Raw genomic sequence first — 19,780 nt, 5'->3', positions numbered from 1 at the left:
AGTTGCTCCTAATAACAAAAAGTTACTAAAGTGTTTTTATTTTTAACCTTACCTCGTAATACCACATATTTATGCATATAGAAAAATTAGAAGGTATTTTCAAATAAACAAGATTTAAAAAAATATACTGTCTCACTAACAAAATGTTTTCTTTCGAAGTTATTGTAGGAAACAGCAAGAAGTTTTGATTTGTTCTGAAAACATGTAGTTTCCGACTTTATCATCCTCATATAATCCATGGCCATTTTCTGATCCCTTTTTATCAGGACTATTCTGTTCCAATTTTATGCATTCATGCTATAATAATCGTCCCAATCTTTCATCAGAGAACAAAACCAAAATGAGAACCCATATTCAGTGCCTTCGCAGCAGTCAAATATTTATATTCTTCGCTGGCGCAGATCCAAGCAGCAAATACACAATATTCGCCTCCAGCGCAAAAACTCATCTTCAATTCACGCTTCACGCGATAAAATTGGGCTTTGAAATTGCAAAAAACCCGAGCGTGGTGAATTTTTTGCGGGGCGGAATTGGCCTGGCCCGGGGAGCCTGTGTGCCCTTTGGGGGCGAATAAACAACGCTTAATCCTGCTCTTACTTTCTCGCAGCCGCGCTGCCTGCGCCTCTGATAAATTCTCCGCCCGGGAATTCATCTCGCTGCTGTGTGCGCAACAAGGCGCTTTATTTGCACGCAGCCGCCACAACACATTGCGCTCCGTTTCACTTCGGATACAAGAAGTAATGTTTGTAATCATCCAACTTTGTTTAACCTATATCATAAAGGTGCAACTAACTCACTTTCTCCGATCGTCCTCGACACTAATATTCAACAAAGTTCCTTGTTACGGTTATTGCAAATAACTGCTCTGCAATTAAAATCTACTCTTTAAGTTTAATATAAATTAGAACTTTCATAAGTTAAGTTGTGTACCGTCAATAATGGCTAATCTGCAGAAAATATTATTTTCATTTGCGTTAACAGCTAGAGCTTAGACAACTGACAGGTAAAGCCACTATTTCAAATTTTTGGCATTTCCACAAAATTTTCAGATTCAATTGCTGCGAAAAAATTATCCTTTTGATTGAAATAAATCACTGAAAAACTCCTCAAGCTCAGAAAATTGGTTAAAAAAAATATATTGCAATCGGCTTAGCTAATTTTAGATTTAAAACTTGATTTTACTGCGGATCAGCCAAGGTAACTGAACCCCAATATATCCCAGATTCAAAGGAAAGTACGAAAAAAATATAATCATTTGGAAGCAGAAAGGAAGATTAGCGTTTTGATGCTTTCATTTATATTATCTTTTTGTTTTTGGATATATGCTAATAGTTTTGGGGCAAAGATTCTCTGCTAGCCCACTTTGAACCTAATTTTGGTTGCGCATTTCAAATAGTAAATTTTTCCCATTTTTGCACAATAACAGGAATGAATTAAAATTCATTTGTAAAACATCATCTTACATAAAAAAATTCAAATGATACTGTATATAGAGTATAGATAAAAAGGTCATAAAGTTGATTTAGTGTAACACACCTTAAGTTTAACAGTTTTGATTTTGTCTAAATGACTCTGCTATTCCAGGTTACTATTGCAGCAATATCTTAGCAACAAAAAAGATTCATTCATGGCTATTAGCGGAATCAGTATTCTGAACTAAGCGAGCAGATCAGATACATTTTTTATCAATTTGATGATTTTCTAATTCTAAATTTTTGATAATAATTCAGAAGTGGGAGATGTCTTTAACCGAAACTAAAACATAGCTTGATTACGGATCAACTTTTCTCAACTCTTTAAACTATTCAGAATTTTGACTCCTTTGTCTTTGCGGATAATTTTAGCTAGAGATCTGACGTTTTTGGTCATTTGTGTTATATTGACTGAATAATAATTTTATGTATGACAAAATACTTAATGTTTGCAAAATACAACATTTGCAAAAAGACGGTGACACCACCATTGAATCACAATAAAAATAGCGGTTCATGTACACAAAAATACAAATAGAAACTGACACATTTCTTTTATTATTGACATCCTTGCAATTAGTTTATTTACCTGGTATAAGGAGATTTTCAACTCTGGCTGCGGCGATCAAATGCCTCCGGTCCAGCGGCGACTTGGCTTCAAAAAGACTCGCCCTGGGAACAGACACGGCACGGATGTTATAAAAAAATATTATTGTTCTCCTATTCATAAATTATACATTTCATTGTACACATGATCCCGACCGCACCTTTGTTGGCTGTTTTCTCCGTTTCATGGCAGACTATTTGCTATTCTGTCAGACTGCCAGCGCACACGACCCTATTTTCAATGGCTCATCGCGGAACGAGGGCAACTTTTAGCAAAGGGAGTACGGCCAGTGCGAGTTGGCACACGCTCAAGGAGAAACCAAAGTGCAATTGTGCGCACGGCACGAGCAAAATCAGAACGCTCTCTGCGCTTTCATGATTTTTCTATGCGGCAACGTTTGATTAGAATCAGATCCAAGGCTCTTTTCCTCTCATTTCCAGCGGGAGATCGCTTCAAATGAAAATAGCACGGCTTCTGAAAACTTGGAACTCAATTAGCCGGGGGAAATAGGAGCATGCATGCAAAGTCAAAGAAATACATAAAAGGAAAGAGATCTCATTGAAGCGCATTTTTTTCTCATATATCGAATGAGAATTATTTTCTTATCACTTTGAAGCAAACCTCGAGTGACGTAAATAAATCAAGATAAGAAAATTAATTTCATAAAATTGTCAGCAACTATGCTGAGTTGAGTGTGTTTAATTGACCAAAAATTATAAAATGTATAGATCCATATTTAAATGTAATTTAAAATCAGTATGGGAAGTGGGCAATGGAAATTGGACGATAAACTATTTCTCATGATTCGACAGCAGCTTTTTCGACCCCCCCCCCCCCCCCCCCGGTGCTTCACCTGCAATCATCCGCTGTTGAAAATAAATTTGGCCACACTAATTCGATGAGTGTATAAAAAAGGAAAACTAATAAGTGACAGTTAAATGAATGTTGCCGCTTATTCACTCCGCGACTCAACATATAGGAGTTCGAAATAATTTTATTTTATGGTATGATTAAGTGGTAAAATTATATGCATTGAAGGTGAATAATGGGCGAGGCCTGTTTATAAGCGGATTTCACGGCTGCGGTGTGGAATCACGACATTGAATAAATCATCAAAGAAATCAAGTCTTAAATTTAAATCTTTGTCATTTTCACGAAATTCATCATTTGACCACCGCTGAACGAACTTAATTTGTCAATTTTACTATTATATTTCACTTCACAATTCATTGAGTTACAATCTTAATTTTTAATGTTGTCCAATGGAGGTAAAAATTCAGTGATCTAAATTTTTTGAAATGAAAATTAAACGTTTATTACAATCAGCAAAATGCGGAAGAAATGCACACAAAAAGGGAAATGAAACCAAGATAGATGTTAGTGAACTTTCGAAAATAGATTCTCGGAAACTAAATTTGTTATACTGAGAAGTTTTCATAAAAAATTTCAAGTTGGAGAAATTTGCAATACTCGGAGCTGAGAGGGTGTTTTCAGGCAACTAGGCTGAGCGCTCTGGTGAGTGAGTGAGGCTTATTGAAAAGCCAGCCGCCGCATATTTATCACGCAGAAAATTGGGTCTCTTGCTTTAGCAGCCAAACTTTGCTTGCCTCGGGCGCCAGTGGCTGTAATGCGATTAAGTCGCAAAACACCTGAGCACCTGCAGCGGTGAAACTGCCGTTCGTCCTTACTCATGCCCGCCAACTTTGAAATCATCGCAAAAATTCATATTCAAGCTCGGTGCTTGGGCTTGGGAGTTACAATAATTAGAATAAGAACTCGGTTTTCCAGTTGGAAGAGTACGACTTGCAAGCATTTTGGAAAAGCATTGACATGGAAATTTTCCAACCGAGTCTCTTCTCGGTGCCACTGCTTTGGGACATTAATTAGTATGCCACTTTCTCGCTGATGACGCTTTTATGGTGCAGTCTTTACGCATTATTAGTTTTCAATATGTCTCCTCCTTTCAATGAGAATTTCCACGTCAATAACTTCAATTTAACCTTAATTTCCCTGTGAGGAATTTGAAGAAATGCTTCTTGCTCGTATATAAAATATTGATCAGTGGTCTCTTTACATAAAAAGGAAAAATGCTTCACATTTTGTAAATTTTTTAATATGGTTCCCATATTCATATTTAAAACTAATTATTGCTTCATTCTTAGAGATAAAAGAGTTGATGTGATTGTTTTACCAAAACTAGAAATGTTTCAGCATGGATAATTTCAATTTAGTCAGTTAAAGTACAATTATTGCAAATTAATTTGTGTTGGTGCACTCTTCACATTTTACAAACACGAAACCAAGTTGTTTTTAATTATTATTAATTGATCATTTAAAAATCAATTAATAAATGATCTTTGCTCACAAAAATATTTCCGTATCTTATAAATATCTTCAATTCAATGGCAATTTCCTTGAGACTTACAATTAGCAAAAATATAGCTTGCAAAAATGACTAAACTCGTTGTGAAATAAAAAAAAATACTTGTAATTTCACTGGGCTGTCGATCAGAGACTAAAACATACGTGTATTGTGATCGCACGGAGTCGCAGCTGTCTCTGTGCTGCCCTGTGCTCTAGTCCGTCCAATTTCACGTCTGGAAAAGTGCAGCGCGCGATAATCGATAGTGTGGCGAGTTCGTTGCTCCGAATGGGCGAATTGGTCCCGCGGCGCGCGGCTGCCCTTTTGGCCCACTGCATTATAAACGCGCGACACGACCAAGGAGCATTAATTTTTTTTAACCGTGTTTGGCTGCGCGTCGTTTTGCGACCGCGGCAGCTAATCGTTGTTTCGAGTTCGATTGACGCCCTAAAGCGGAGTGTGGCGACGGGCCAGCAGTTCACGGTACGCTCCGCTGTTTGCTTTGGCTTAACCTGTGACCAACTTTTATCTGTTGAATAATTCCACTGATACACCCTATATCACGAACAGGGGATTTGGGTTTTTTTCTAGGTCATTCAGTCGATTTATCTATTTTTTAAAGGTGCATTAATAATTGGTTAGTCTGATTTGGATAGTAACCGTTTTTAGTTTTGTACAAGAATTTCGCAAATCAAAACATGCTTTCTTTAGGGATGATTCATATAAGAAATTCCGGCTTTGCATTGTTGCATCTTTTGTCAACAAACCGTTTTATTGCCGTTACGACACAGCACTGTCAAAAATGAACTAAAAAGGATGGAGATCCTTTTATTTAACTCCCACTTCCAAAAGGCGATGCTGCAATTGTTAAAATTTATTTTTTGGGTTAGCATTGTTTCTATTTATTAGAACTAAGGGAAAGTTAAAAATATAAATAAAAATGTCATGCATTTTAGAACCTGCTTAAGATTAAATAAAATCGTTCCGTAATAAAATAAATAATTTACTTATTAATTATACATTGAATCGCTCTCCGTTATTATTGCAATCAAGCATAATTATGCTGCCTGAATAAAGAGCTTTCTGCCAACTCAATTGAACATTGGACTTTTCCTGTCACCTTTGCTGCTGGTTGCATTATCTCAAAGCACACGCAGTCCCTTTGCACCTGCTCGTTATTGAGGCAATTCTGAACAAAACAAGCAGTTGAATACGCGGCGCAGTTTGCGGGCTTAAATTGTCGCGCTGCCCAGTGCCCTCGTCAAGTCCGCAATTACGCGCTCAGCCTGCTGCCACGTAGTTGCAGTTCAAATAGCAACGAGAGACGTCTGGGAAAATTGCAAACGAGGTTTGTTTGTTGCCGTTGCTGATATTTTCGCACGGACACAAAGTAATCATTGGGGCCGCTGTTTTTTGTTTTGAAACGGGAACGTGAGCAGGCAATTACAGCCGCCTGAATAAATTATCGCGCAATTGCACGGATCTGGTGAATATGGTAAACCTTCCTGTGTGTGCTCAGCAGATTGCAGACATGCATGGATTCCCGTGGCAAGCTCTATTTTGCTAATTGCATTTTCGTCCTGTTTGCTTAGCATGAAGCACACAATGAAGTTTTTTGTTCGTTTCTAAGAAGAGAGCTAAAGCTAGACCACCATCATCTATTTTCTTTACGGAGCAAAAAACGTTATCGCGTTGACGAGATTCTATTTTTCCTATTCTTGCTCTGGTGCGACTGCGAAGGCACTTTTCTGCTCTTCCGCTCGATCGCCACCTCACTTCTTAAACGGAGTCGTTCGCTCGCAATTTTTATCTCTCGACACGTCTCAGACGGCGGATTAGTCTTACGCTGCTGCTGCTGCTCTCTCGTCATTCTTCTTTTTCGCTCCGCTTTTGATCGGACCTTATTGCTTTTCCCTCCACCGCATGCGGCAGTTTGACAGAAAGAGCGGCGACGGATCAGAGATCAGAAACACGTAAATATCGGGAGAACGCACAGAAAAGAAATTCTGTGTCCATTTTGCCACCTGCTCTCAACTACTCAATTCTTTTCTTTCTTCAACCTTAGTTGCTTACTTTTGTTGTTATCAAATCGTTAGTATGTTGATTAACAACTAAAAAATCAATCTTTCTAATGAGTTGCTTGAAAAATACGAAAACCGCTTTTGTTAATACAATAAATGTAACACAAACAATTATTGATTCAAATGATTATAATTTCAACGAAAGTATTTTTGAAGGAAATTTGTTCACGCGTTCGTCTTATTTTCAATTTCATCTACCAATATCTTCAATGGTAAATTTGCCAGTTGTTCTATACTTTGGGACAAATTAGAATTTTCGCTGCAGAAACCACAAACAATGAAATGAATTTATGTGCGTAGCACAATTGAAGTGAAAGCGTTCAGTTGATATCAATCAAATCGCTGTCTTTCTGCAAACGCAGAGAATCCTTAGAATTATGCAACAACCTTCTTTGTTTCTCTTGTGCCGCTTTATATTTCATCACAGAAGGTGACAGAAAAGAGAAATACCTATATATATGTATCTCACTTCCAGGGATATTCCATGAAATGATATTGCTCCGAGATCGTGTTATGTATTTTATTCTTCCCCTTTCCTGCTCCCTTTCTCTCAACGTGGGAGATTTCTTCATCTTAGGCGCCGCATTATCGTTTTACTTTCTCTTCGAAGCATATAATACGATATGATTTGTATGTTATTGACCTTTGATCTTTTAAGGCCGAAATAGACCTTTAATTTTCAATGAGTTGATTAATAATCAAATCGGATGTTGGAATAAATTGACATTAAACTTGTAAATTGTATTTCCAGTTTTATAATTGCATTGTGTGGTAGAGCTTTGAAACAACGCTTTCAAACCGGGATGGTACTTTCTGTAAAATGATTTATAATTTATTAGTTTTTCAATTAGCGTGGTTTACTATAGTCGCATTGTTCATTAATTAGCAATTCAATGTTTAAATAGTTATTCATTGTAAAATGCTAACAAAGTGGCGTTGTACCGATTTGCGAGTCAAATTTGATAGTCGCTTTTTGTCTGACGCAAAAATTGGAATTTACTTAAAAATTACGCTAGCATTTAAAATGCAACGGAAATACGTTATTTTTTTTCATCAATTTAGCATGAACAATTTGTACAATTTAACTAAAAAAATAATTATGAGGAAATTATTTATTATGTTTTTAACAGAATTGGGAACATGAAATCAACGACTTCTATATATTTTTAACTGACACAAGGCGTAAAATTCTGCACTTAATATCACAAAAATATAGAAAAGGTGAACCTCAGTTAAGGATAATACAGTTGCCCAGTCAAAGGATTTAATGTCCTAAGAGCCTTGCAAATATCTCTTTTTGACACCATATTATATAAAAAGCCATTTTTATGATATTTCTTTTTGATCGAATTCCGTGATTTCTCACCTCCTTTTGCTATATTTCATCATACTAACTGACTACATATTTGTGCCAAACATCAATGCTATCTAATTCCTTTTCCCTCCCGACACTGATATGCATCACACCACTTTCTTGCTCCGCGAAGTTCTAGAGGGTATTCCGGCTGTTACCCTGTCATAATTCCGAGAGAAGCGACTTCACACTTCCGCTCTACCCGCCTGAGATTTCTCCATCGAAATATTCATAAGCAAATAATTTCACTTCGGGAAGTGTGCTTGCCTTCCTTTCCCTGTGTGGTTTGATTGTTCGTCATAACATCCGGCCTCGAAGGAAATTAGATTCATTCGAGTGTGCTGTTAAGTTAATGGATATTTCTTAGATGTTGATATTTATCTCATTTTGTAAATCACCGTTTGAAACAATTTGATTTGATCAATTCTCGATTCTCAGAACAGAACTCAATTGCTTTTGTGTATTTTTCTCCCCAAAAGTTTCCTTCCAGATATGTCAATAATTTGCGTTGAGTGACTGAATTGGACGAAAAAATTGAATCCCGAATTCTAATTATCCAAAGTGCCTTTGCCAAAACGAATACAAAGAGACTCTTTTGAGCGGGCTCTGCGTTATACTTTTCGTGCTTTTTATCTCACGCAGAACCGGGAAAAATCTGGCCGCGTTTTACACCAGCAAAATTTCCAAATGCAATTACTGACACGAATTTATTTGTTTCCCCAAGGGCCAGTCTAGCATAAAGAAGTTTCCCTCGTCTTTTGTTCGCCTTATTAAATTTCCTCGTGCAAGAAGAAAGCACATCTAGTTTTCTTGGGCACGCTGCATTGCTTATGCTCCAGTAATTTTCTTTTTTAATGCGGAATTTCTATCTACATACACTTCCTATAAAATATTTTAGTAATAATCTTGAGGCATGCATTCCTGCTAGAATTCAGAATCAAGCAGAAAAATAATTAAAGAATAAGTGAGTTTCAAAGCATTTGCAATGCTATGTGAATTCCACAATGCAATGAACATCTTTAAATTTAAGAAGAAAAAATTGATTACAAAGCGATCACTTTAAATCATTAAATTAATAAAAAGAATTCAGGTGAAACTGCAAAACACGAAACAGTTCCGGACTTAGATCAGATTATCTCAAAATCCCGAATTCCGTTCCCTTTGTGTGGAAACTCGCGATAAGCCTGGAGGGCTGGCAACATGAATCCGTTCGTGTCGCGTGCGAGACATTTCAATCGAAACTCTTTCTTTCCCTGGAGGAGAAAGCTCTTTGACCTGTCACACGCAATCCAACCATGCGGGAATCCAGCATGCAGCGCGAGGTGGATGTGCACGCGGAAAGAAAGCAGTGGTGTGCCTCCCTGGGGCTGTGAACAACGGAGCCAAAGTGGAAAGGGAAACATCAATTACGAACGAGAGAAGCAGAGAAAATTATATAAATGGCTCCTTATCGCATGAAATATTGAGGATAGTTCGTTACAAAAGCTTAAGCACATTAAAATTAGGCTGTTGCTTTCTCCAGAATGGAAATAAATATTTGATAATAATTCCTTTGAGGTATACTGTTGTATTTCCTCAGCAAGTTCTCTTTGTGTTTAAATTAATTTATATATTTTAATTTATGTTACAATCCAAAACATTATTTACCAGAGATGAAACCTTTATTGAGGTAATTTTTATATATTTAAATTCACCTCCCATTCTTTTCGAATTAAAAATAAAACAAAAAACGAATTAAGGTGATGAAATATATGCTTCACTTAAAAAGCAATCACCACTCTTTGCCGTTTCTTCTATTACGTTTTTAGAAAAGAGAGTTGTTTAATTTAAAAAAAATATTTATCAAATTATAAAAGTTAAAACCGCAAGTTATAAAAAGTTGTCAATAATAATCAAAATAGTTTAGAATACAATCAAAAGAATTTTTTTAAAAACACTCGCCAGGAAAAGGCTTACGCAGTGAAACTGTGAAACCCATTCCTTACTTTTTTGGATTAAAATTATTTAAAAACTGCCACGGAAGCGATATAACATAACATCCTGAGCCAAGGCTTTATCGTGGCTTGCTGCTGGAACAACAAAAAGATGAGTGTTTATGGCGTTCCGCGGCGGTGGTTGGCGCGCCGTTCCATCACTCAGAAGTGACGCCGCTGCAATCGATGTGGCTGTTAGCCTCGGCGCGCACAACGGAGACGGCGAAAACAAAAACCACCCCCGCTTCCGTCATTTTTCAGCAGCATGAAATAAAGTGTTTGCACAAAGCGAGAACGAGTTTCTTTATCGCTGCCAAAATAAACATGAAGAGAGTGATTTTCGGTTGTTTGTTTACTTAGAAAACAGAAATTAGGAGTAGCTGCGGGATGCCGAAGTCTCAAAAAAGTCAAGGTCAAAATCTGCGAGCACGCTTCTGGCAGACGAAAAAGGAGCGGACGGACGCTGTGCTGCAAAGCGGATGAGCGCAGGGAATTCGGACCGTCCACTTTCACGCTCGGATCGCTCTCCTCTCCGACTCGCTCAAGCGTACATTTTTCGCCAGCTGCGGAGTAAATTCACGCAACGCACGTTCACGAGTATCCACTGTACTAATTCCAAGCCCCAAATAATTACAGAAGAAGGAGAAATGGAGGATCTTTTCATCCCATTTCCTTCGTGAAATGCCAAAGCATCAAAGGCCAAATGAAAACCCCGGTTTTGCAGGAAGGTCAGAATGTCTAAACTAAAACGGGTTGGGAACGATGTTTTGTTCTTGTTTTGTCTTGCGGGATCTGATGAAAGATAGAGGAATTCTAGATGCCAAGAAAACAATTGTTATGCTCGAGGAGAGCTAAAAGGTCACTTAGCTAGTTTTAAATTGGGATTATAATTAATTATTATAACGGATCATTCCTAGAAAATCCTTTTTCACTTTTCGTTCAATATTTTTATAAAAACTATAAATAACAACCTCAAAATTTCAAAACATTTTTTTGCATGGACAAGTCAACAACTCCAAAATCGGTGTAATCGTAATAATACTTAAAAACTAATTTTCTTATCTCATTTCAAGTCTAAAAATGAGCTCATGGTCATAAGTTTGATTAAGCTACTAAACAACTAACTGAAGAAAACCAAATAAAAATTCAGGAAACATTTATAGCAAATATTTGATTTGGCATCGCAAGTTCAAGCACAAATAATATTAATTTTGTGAGTACTGTATAAATATTGTTGCCATTTTTCTTGCGACAGAGAGCTTTCGCAAATTGTTTTTTGCCGATTGCAGAAACAGAGTGCGCTGACTAGTGGACTCGTTTGTCTTGCGGCGTCGGTTGGGGAGAAAACGACGACGTTGATAGATGTGTGCGTGCGAGTGTTCTTTCCGACGCATTATCAACGAGAATTTTGCGAGCTCTTTGCATCGTGGGCGCCGAAGCAAAATGTTGTTGGTGCAAATTCGGCGCTCGAAAAAGCAGACGCAGGGAGAAAGATAGCATGCTCGTTCGAGTGGCAGAGAAAGAAGAGATCCCGCGTGGCCATTCAAAATTTTCCACTTTGCTGCCGGCAGACGCGGCGACGGCGACGACGAAGAGGCCGACGGCTTATCTCCTCGCCCGCGCTGGCAAAATTTTTACCAAGAGATGAAAAAGATGGAGAAAGCAGGCAAGAGTCACGCGCAGACAAAAGATAAGCAGAAGCAGACTGCAGTAGCAGTCTACAATATGTTTGCTATACTAAATTTTATACTTGTTGCTGACAGTTTAATATGTTGCGATGACAAGAGTTTCTGTTGTTATTGCACTCAAAATATTATATCTATAAATTTTTAAAGAGGAGCTATAGAGGAGCAATTTTACCGTCAAAGAAATGAGAAGTGGGATTTATCACATATTAATAAAAAAAAATACAAAACGGTCACAGGCAGTGCTTCAACTAAATTAATTGAGAGTATTACTTTAAGAAAAAAATTGTCAAACATTTAGATTAAAAAGAAATTCCACATATTTATTATAAAATGTCACTATACATGCTTTCGGAGCTGAGATCAACTTTTCTCTCGCTTATTAATTAGATATTTTTTATTGTAAATCAAGAAAATATCATCGATGCCTTGATAAACACGTTTTAATTAACTCACCTAAATGTGACATTCTTGGCAGTGGGAGGTGCTTGCGAAAAGGTAAACGCGACGCGGATGTGCTGAGCGTCAGGGGGCACATTGACCAAAACCCCGTCACCACAGGCCGGCCAAAGTTTGTCCTGTTTCGTTTCAAAAGAAGCCAGTGATCCATCTGAGAGCTGAAGCAGCAGCATCAACGGCCTATCCGTCCTTTTCTGAAGTTCCACATGCACTGCAAACAAATTAAATCAAGGGGATTAGAATATTCGAACAAGGTCATCAGAAGAGAAAAATTAATCCGCATAAGTATTCACTGTATAAGCAATAATTTAAATTTGTATTTATGTATTTACTCGATCTCTATTAAAGATACAATTATATTCCCTTCCTCCAAGAGAGACAAACAAGTTTGCTTAAGTTCAAATTCCCTCGTGATACTTCACATTATTTCAAATGTGCCAATCTACATGCTTCGGTTGAAACGATTAAAACCCGCCTAATCTACTTTTAGCTTTTAATAATTTGGATTTGAGTTTTACAAACTTATTCATCATCATAAAATGGTCAACTGTTACAACCATAAACGCTAAATACATACATCTAGAAATATAATATTTTCAAGGAGATTCGCAATTATCCATCCTCAAATTATCCGTCTTCATATTTGCGGATTGAATTGGTCGCTACTCGAGAAGACTCACGAAGTGGCACGCGTCTAGGAGGTCGGGAGAGTCGAAAAGCGAGACACGTACAGTGAGTCAAAGGTAAAGAGAAAGACAACCAACCACTCTGGCCGATATAACAAACTTTGCCCGCGGAATCAAAAGCTTTTACTGGCTGAGTCGAGAGAGACCGCCGGTATTTTCGAGTGGAAAAATGCTATTGCAGAAATTTCGCTACTTTTTCCCCGACCCGACAGTGAAAAGTCGCGTGCCGGCGAGCCATCTCCATCGATTTCGAACTAGCGAGAGCAGCCAACGGGGCGTTTCCCCCCATAGCACATATATGTGCCACGTGAGACACGCTCACGTGAGTGAATAGCTAAGTGGCCTAGCGGTGCTCGTTTGCAACCCACCCACGTGGGGCGTAGGTGCGGGAAGGGCATCAATTTTCAAAGCCACCGTCTGTTGGCCGCTCATTTGCATTCGTAATCCACACTATTGACAAAATTGTTCCACGCCAACGATTGAATTAAAGATTGAATCCAATTTCTTGAGAGACCGATCGACGTTTTTCTTCCTTTCATCAACAATGATGGGTGGTTGTTTCCAGGAATGATCCCAATAAATAAATTAAAAGCCTTTTCCGTGTCACTTCCATAGCATAATCGCACTCCACCTTCAGGTGCCTCTTTCTACGCATCGCACTTATATTGAAATATTATTGATTTGTTGTAATCAGAATCTGTTTCCCCTTTCCTCTTTTAAATTCATCCCGACTCGGTTGTAAAGCCGTGCTCTTTTTTTCTAAAGCGCGCACCAGCTCCTTTTCAACGACTTCATTTGACAGCTGTGAGATTTTTTGCGCCTCGCGAGTTTTGGTATCGGAGCATTGTGAGATGTGGATCTCGGGTTCTTCTCACAGCAGTTTTCTTTGTGGTTAATTACTTTGCGAGAACGCACGAAAAAGTTGAATTGGTTGGCAGCTCGAGATTAAGAAAATGAGATATGAGAGTGCTAGAACAAATTAATTTTAAGAACTCAATTAAACTTGCTGGATTTAGAAGTGAGAGCTGCTGTTTTGATAAAATCTGTTTCTCTCATCTTCATCTCGTTGGCCATCGTTACATAAAACGAGGCCATTACTCTTCTCAAATTTTCTTTTCTTAAAGAAAATAATTTTTAAGATTAGATTTTTTAAACTTTTCCTAGAGAGAAGAGATAAGAACGAATTTTCGCAGTGATGAAATACGAAAGTTCCCTTTCCTATAACTCTAAGTATTTAGAACATGTTTTGTATTTGTTTGGGTTTCACCTGACAAGGTTACTCCCTGACATACCTCTTACCGTGAAAATTAAGATTTGTGGAAGATGCTTTTGAAATCTGACAAGTCGACAACTCTCAGATCCGTAAATTTAATGAGCATTAAAAAATATTTTTCTTACACTATCAAAATTGTGCATTGACGTAATAGTGACCGCGGAAAGGTAAAAATGACGACTTCACTATAATTAAATGGTACAAAAGTCTAGATTCATTCTGAATTATCAAATTTAGGAGATATTTTTTGCAGGAAAGAGGTTTTTAGGAGCAGTCATCGTATTGTATAACGTCGGTTACTAATTAACTTAAAAGACCCAGATAATTCAATCTCTGTAACGAATCTACTACCCTGAGTCCACCGTCGTTTCTCTAATTAGCTAAAAGATAAAGAAGCTACTCCACGTCTCGTTAAAAAGCTACTCTTTTCAAAGGACGTTTTTCATCTCTATTCCGAAACAAGATCAAAAAGCGAGTTGCTAAATGGATCCCAACTCCAGAAATAACCTTCTCTGTGCTGCTCGTCTTTGAGCCTGGATTCATAATGGAAACAGGCACAGTGGACAAGCAAATAAATCTTTATCTCATCACGCAAAAGCACGTCTTTGTATACAAATGAAGCGTCTCTTCTATCAAGACCGTGTTAGCTCGTTTCTTTTTAGTTCGTTGCTGCTAGGCATGGCAATCTCGTTTGAAAAATGGTAACACGTACATGCGTCAACCTTGAATAAAGCAACACACGTCAACGTATGTTCTTTACCAACTGCTTTGATCCATATGGATTGTCAATTTGCAATGCATTGAGCTGCTTGAATAATAATAATGCTTTTTTAGATTTTGTTTACATGATACATGTCAAACTAGGAGGCAGGTGAAAATTGTCTCTCTGTAAACTCGATTTTTTTTAATACACTTCATATAAAAATAATATGCAGGATGGCAAGTAAACTAGTCTTTAATTTTAAAAGCAGTTTGAAGGAAATGATGGAATATAACTTTCTGTTTTTCTCTGGGATTTTGAAAATCGCATTCAATTTATTAATTCTGATGGGTTTTAATTATTCATCCCAGCGCAATGTGATGACAACACGGTATTTTGCCTATTCCTCATCATTACTTTAGTGCAAAGACTTAAGATGAGAAAAAAAAACAAAAATATCAACATCTTTACTGTGTTTCATTAGATGCATCCCTGGCTCATCGTATCTATAAATTTATAAGGGATCTACTTCACTCTTTGATCACATCATTACTAACAATATTATTCATTTCAAGTCTCAAACAATCAAGACCATCATCTCTCATTGAAATTTGATCTTCTTCGGAAACTCAACGCCACTGACTTTCAATCAACCAAATCGTACTTTGGCGTAAGGAAATATTCGTCAAGATGTCTAGACGATTGAACACCTCTTGTAATAGGAGCCGCAGACAATGCAAAGCACACTCTGGTGAAATAACGTTCACCCCTCTCGACCTGGTTGTCTAGGAAAAGATTTATCCTGAAAGCAAGTGTGATAGTTTGAAGCGAGAATCGAGAGCTCCTCTTGATACAAATATCACAATTTCCTTCATTCAGAAAACGTCTGGGGTAGAATATTTACAATGGAGAAGATAATGATCGACTGGACTATAAAGAAATTCTAACGGCGAGCCACCTCGCACGCGCAATGACCTCGTCTGGATGTCTGGAATAAAATTGTTTCCAGCATCCCTATTCACAGTGCCATCCTTACACACAAGTGCAACACTTACTACATGGTGTCATCCACGCAAATCATCGTTTGCTCTAAAGAGAAATGATTTTGCATGTTCGTTTCATAAAGGATTGTTCCCTATAAATCATGATTTTTCTAAAAAATAAAAAAGTAGTATCGCGTTGCAGAGAGGGAAAGCACATTCCAATTACAACACCATCGAGATGAATGGGGAAAACAAACTAACAATGAATAACCTGTTTATAACTAGCAGTTTAACCTGTGCACCTTCTATTGTCATGAAATTGTCAATCTCTCGCTATTGTCATGCGCCGTAAAATTTTCAGATACATTGTTATATCAAAATTGCTCGTTAGTGGCGTAACATTTTGCAAGTTGTAGAGTGCAGCTGGTTCCCATTACGGGTTGCGTATAGTTTCATGCCGGCAGTGTCGTGTCGTGTAGCGGAAAGCAGCTTCGTGTGTGTGCATATTGTGCGCGCTGGAAAAATACGCCGCCGGCGGACTGCCACATTTTTTCTTTTTATTTTTCCAGAGAAGAAGCAGTCAGCTAATTAGGCCGCGCGTTGTGAAAATCAGCCGCGCTCATCTGGGTAGAAATAGGCGCACAGGAGAAAAGGCGTCTCTCTCTCTCTCTCTCTCTCTCTCTCTCTCTCTCTTTCTCTCTCCCCTCTCTCTGCATACGTTTCGCGGAAGCTTCTCTTTCGCCAGTGTTTGTACATTCATATTCACATGTCAGACCGATTCAATCTCTTGAGTGCAGAGCGGAGCCTCTATATTCTTGGAAAATCAACACGCTTCCCTCCCACCGGGTATAATTTCCAAAAGACATAGACGGAAGATATACTGTATCTATTGTGCTCGAACACATGCTACTTTTTGGACATGAAAATGTATGCAACTGTTGTTTCGCGCTTGATCAACTGGTTGCATATCCATGCATAATACACTTTAATATCCAAAAGAAAATCCATATTAGGATATTTTTATTATATTCATTGGTTGTTTCTTTCTTTTAATATAATTTGACGCCACAGTAAAATTGCAAGAGTATTAAGAATTAAATTATGTTAATTGATATTTAATAAAAGAACTATTATGTCTCGTTATAATATTTTGTAACCCTCACATTTTAAACTTCAGACGTTTATAAGGAACAGTTGAGAAAAAATGCTTGTAGATCTTAAAATAAAGTATTGCTAAGATTTAATCATAAATGAATAAAACATAAATGAGAGTTAGTTGGCAAATAATGATGATGCTGAGAGAATAACCTGAATTATCGATTGATGCGAGTGTACATTATGTACTGGCGGGCTTAAATAATGCAATCGGCACCGCTAACGTCATGCCTGCTAACGACGTGCAAACGGACGTACCGACGCGACGGCGAATGCCTGCGAGATATTGCGAAAATGTCTTTGGCGGAACGGGGACGATCGCGTTCGTAAAGATGCATCCGCAATTTGATAGGACTCGCTGCTGGCTGCCGCCGCACTAATGAATCGCGCTTAGCGATCACACAACGAGTTCGTGGAGAAATATATAAAGAAGTTCGTTTTTCCACCATGCGGGGAAGGGTTAACGAGCTTATACGCAAATAAATAGTGAAGTTGGTATTGGTCGTGACAGCCTATCGCTTGACTATTTCCTGCGCTCGATGCAAACAGAAAATCTCCTTTGTAACCTCGTCTCTTGAGCAGATTTCCTGCTTACGTATTTTTCCAATGCCAGCAAAACACATCAAAGCATTCGTCGGTGAGTATTAGAGAGAAACGCTACCACGGATAGAAATCCTTTGATTTGTTCGCCAGCACTTTGACTCAAACGGAATTGCAACTCGTGCTGGACGGAGGGCTTTGAAGCGAGTGATAATTACACATGAGATTAATTCAGAGCTGACCTAATTTGGGCCAGAGGTAAACACTCTGGTTCGATTTTCTCTTAGAATTTTTTGCTCTCTTTTGGAAGCAAATGATTAGGCAAATTACCATTTCGTATCGGATTGTGCAACCAGCTTGGAGGTTTGTCGGTTTTGCAGGCAGCCAGACAACGAGCTCGTAAAAGTCAAATTGCCGCCTGTAAACAGTCTTTCGGGCTTAATCGCCATCGTTAGCGGGGCTGTCGGCCATGGAAATTTTATTTTCTCTCTGGCGCCAAACGGCACTTCTCGATTCTCGCTCACCATTCACCAAATAAATGTTTTCTCGTAAATTTTGTCTGGCTGAATGATAAATCCAAAAAAATCATCCCAAATAAAAATGATCAATTACTCTATTTTGTTTTTTCTTTCATTAAAAAAGTTTGCCAGTAAAAAATGTATAGAGATTGAAATAAAAATGAAAGATATGCTCAATCTATAAATTAACCAATCAAGCGCGGAAGAAAAAAGGTCGCTGTTGATGAGCAGTAATAACACACAAAAACAAAAACGAGTAGGAGAGGTTTTCCCGTCTCATCTGCCAGCACAGAGCCAATTATCTCTTCTACCCTTCCCCAACGCCGAACCATACTAGGCTGTGCAAATGATAGAGCGGTCGCGCAGAGAACGGATTGCAAAAATAAAGCGAGTCTCCATCTCTACGACCGCAGAAATCTTGATTTCTTTAATTGAGGTTCTGTGTTTGAATCCATAGCAATCAAATTCAGCACATTTTTTGAGTTAATTTCTGTTTTTTTAAATGTTGTTTTTTTCATCAAAGTCAGTACGGAAATATTAATTGCAAGTAAAATTTAAATTACATATTTAAGTTATATGTGCTCCAACCATTTCTATCGAAATAAAACTATTTTAAGATCTGATATTTTTAATCATCTGTAATTGCGATAACAATTCAAGAAGAAGCCCAAAAATCTTTTCCTTATAAAGGAGTCGGGTTTCAATTAAACTGATGAAGGCGCGTATAGGGGAGGCGCTGGAGGGATGCAATTATTTTGCAATTACAGATAAATGACGGAGGTCCGCAGTAGCTGCTCCTAACGAGAGCCTCTGCCAGTTTTTACGGCTGCCAGGACGAGAAGGCGGGCGAATCGATTGCGACTCATTTTCGACGGGACCAACAAGACGTCCACTGATAAAGAGGAGTCAGTGTGTGTTGTACACGCATCCGCCAGTGAAACATAATGCCCTCTTTTTCTCTCCCGCCCTCCACCTTGGGCGAATTTATGAAATTTTAATGGCAGCCGGCGGGCGGGTAGCAAAACTAAACGAGTACGCTGACGCACAAGCGCCTCGGACGTGAAAATTGTCGAAGTTGAGTGCTGTGGCCGTTGCAAACAAAATGTGCCCGGCAAACTTGGCCATCAATCCAAATTATGCGCACTCAACCTGATTGGCCAACTTTTAGAAAGCGATTACTTCTTCAAAATAATCAAAACTTGCTATGCAAACAAGCTGAACAAAACAAAATTGTGAAAGATCGATTTTCATGTTGCTCTCGGGGAAAAATTCTCTATTGGAACAACATTCATTCACCGGCCTTCCGTTTGGAAACACACCAACACCGCACTGCAAAACTCGGCCATTTGGTTCGGTCGCCATATTCTTCTTTTGTGCGGGTCCATCAGATTGTCCAACGGCGTATTTTTCTTTTCTTTCCGACAGCGAGGCAAGTATTATCGTTGGGTACGCGGAAATATACACACGGACAGATAGTCGGGCTGGCCGCTCGCCGGCTATGCATGCAAGAGAATCAATAAAATAACAAAGCTTTGTGACGAATGTGTCGAGGTGGATGGCTGGCAAGAGTGCAAATAGAATTATCAGCGAAGCCCCGCCGTGGCCGCTGTTTTATTCATGGCAAAGGCAAAGGCCGATTGCGTGGAACGTTTCTCCTGCCACCTCTGCCGCGTGCTTGTATGTCACTTCAGCATCATGCATCGAGCGTCATGTATAAAAATGCTAAAATATATCCAATGGAAAATAGTGCCACTGTTGCTGGCTTCATTTTTATGTGTCAAGTTAATGTTCCAGAATTTCAATAAAAACAAAACCTGTTTCAAGTGCCTATTTATAAATAATTTTACTTGGTTTGACTGGAAATTTTGAACGAACACACAGTGCGATGAGCATTTTCCTCGTCAGAGAAGACAGATTTTGAAAGCCCTGATC

At 38.4% G+C, this 19,780-nt stretch overlaps 1 protein-coding gene across 16 annotated transcripts in view; it reads right to left on the bottom strand.

Moving 5' to 3' along the window:
• The window catches only part of LOC135946802 (uncharacterized), a 57,076-nt gene that overhangs the window by 21,659 nt on the left and 15,637 nt on the right, over nt 1-19,780 (bottom strand). For all 16 annotated transcript variants that reach the window (XM_065495178.1, XM_065495181.1, XM_065495179.1 and 13 more), the window contains exons 2-3: nt 11,991-12,204; nt 2,062-2,144 (exon numbers count right to left, since the gene is read on the bottom strand). In XM_065495178.1, the coding sequence (XP_065351250.1) occupies nt 2,062-2,144; nt 11,991-12,204 (297 nt within the window). The remainder of the gene's footprint in view (nt 1-2,061; nt 2,145-11,990; nt 12,205-19,780) is intronic.

Source organism: Cloeon dipterum, chromosome X, assembly GCF_949628265.1.
Source record: "Cloeon dipterum chromosome X, ieCloDipt1.1, whole genome shotgun sequence".
Taxonomy (NCBI): Eukaryota; Metazoa; Arthropoda; class Insecta; order Ephemeroptera; family Baetidae; genus Cloeon; species Cloeon dipterum.
The sequence above is the reverse complement of the archived record's forward strand: the minus strand, read 5'-3'. Positions and strand labels throughout refer to the sequence as shown.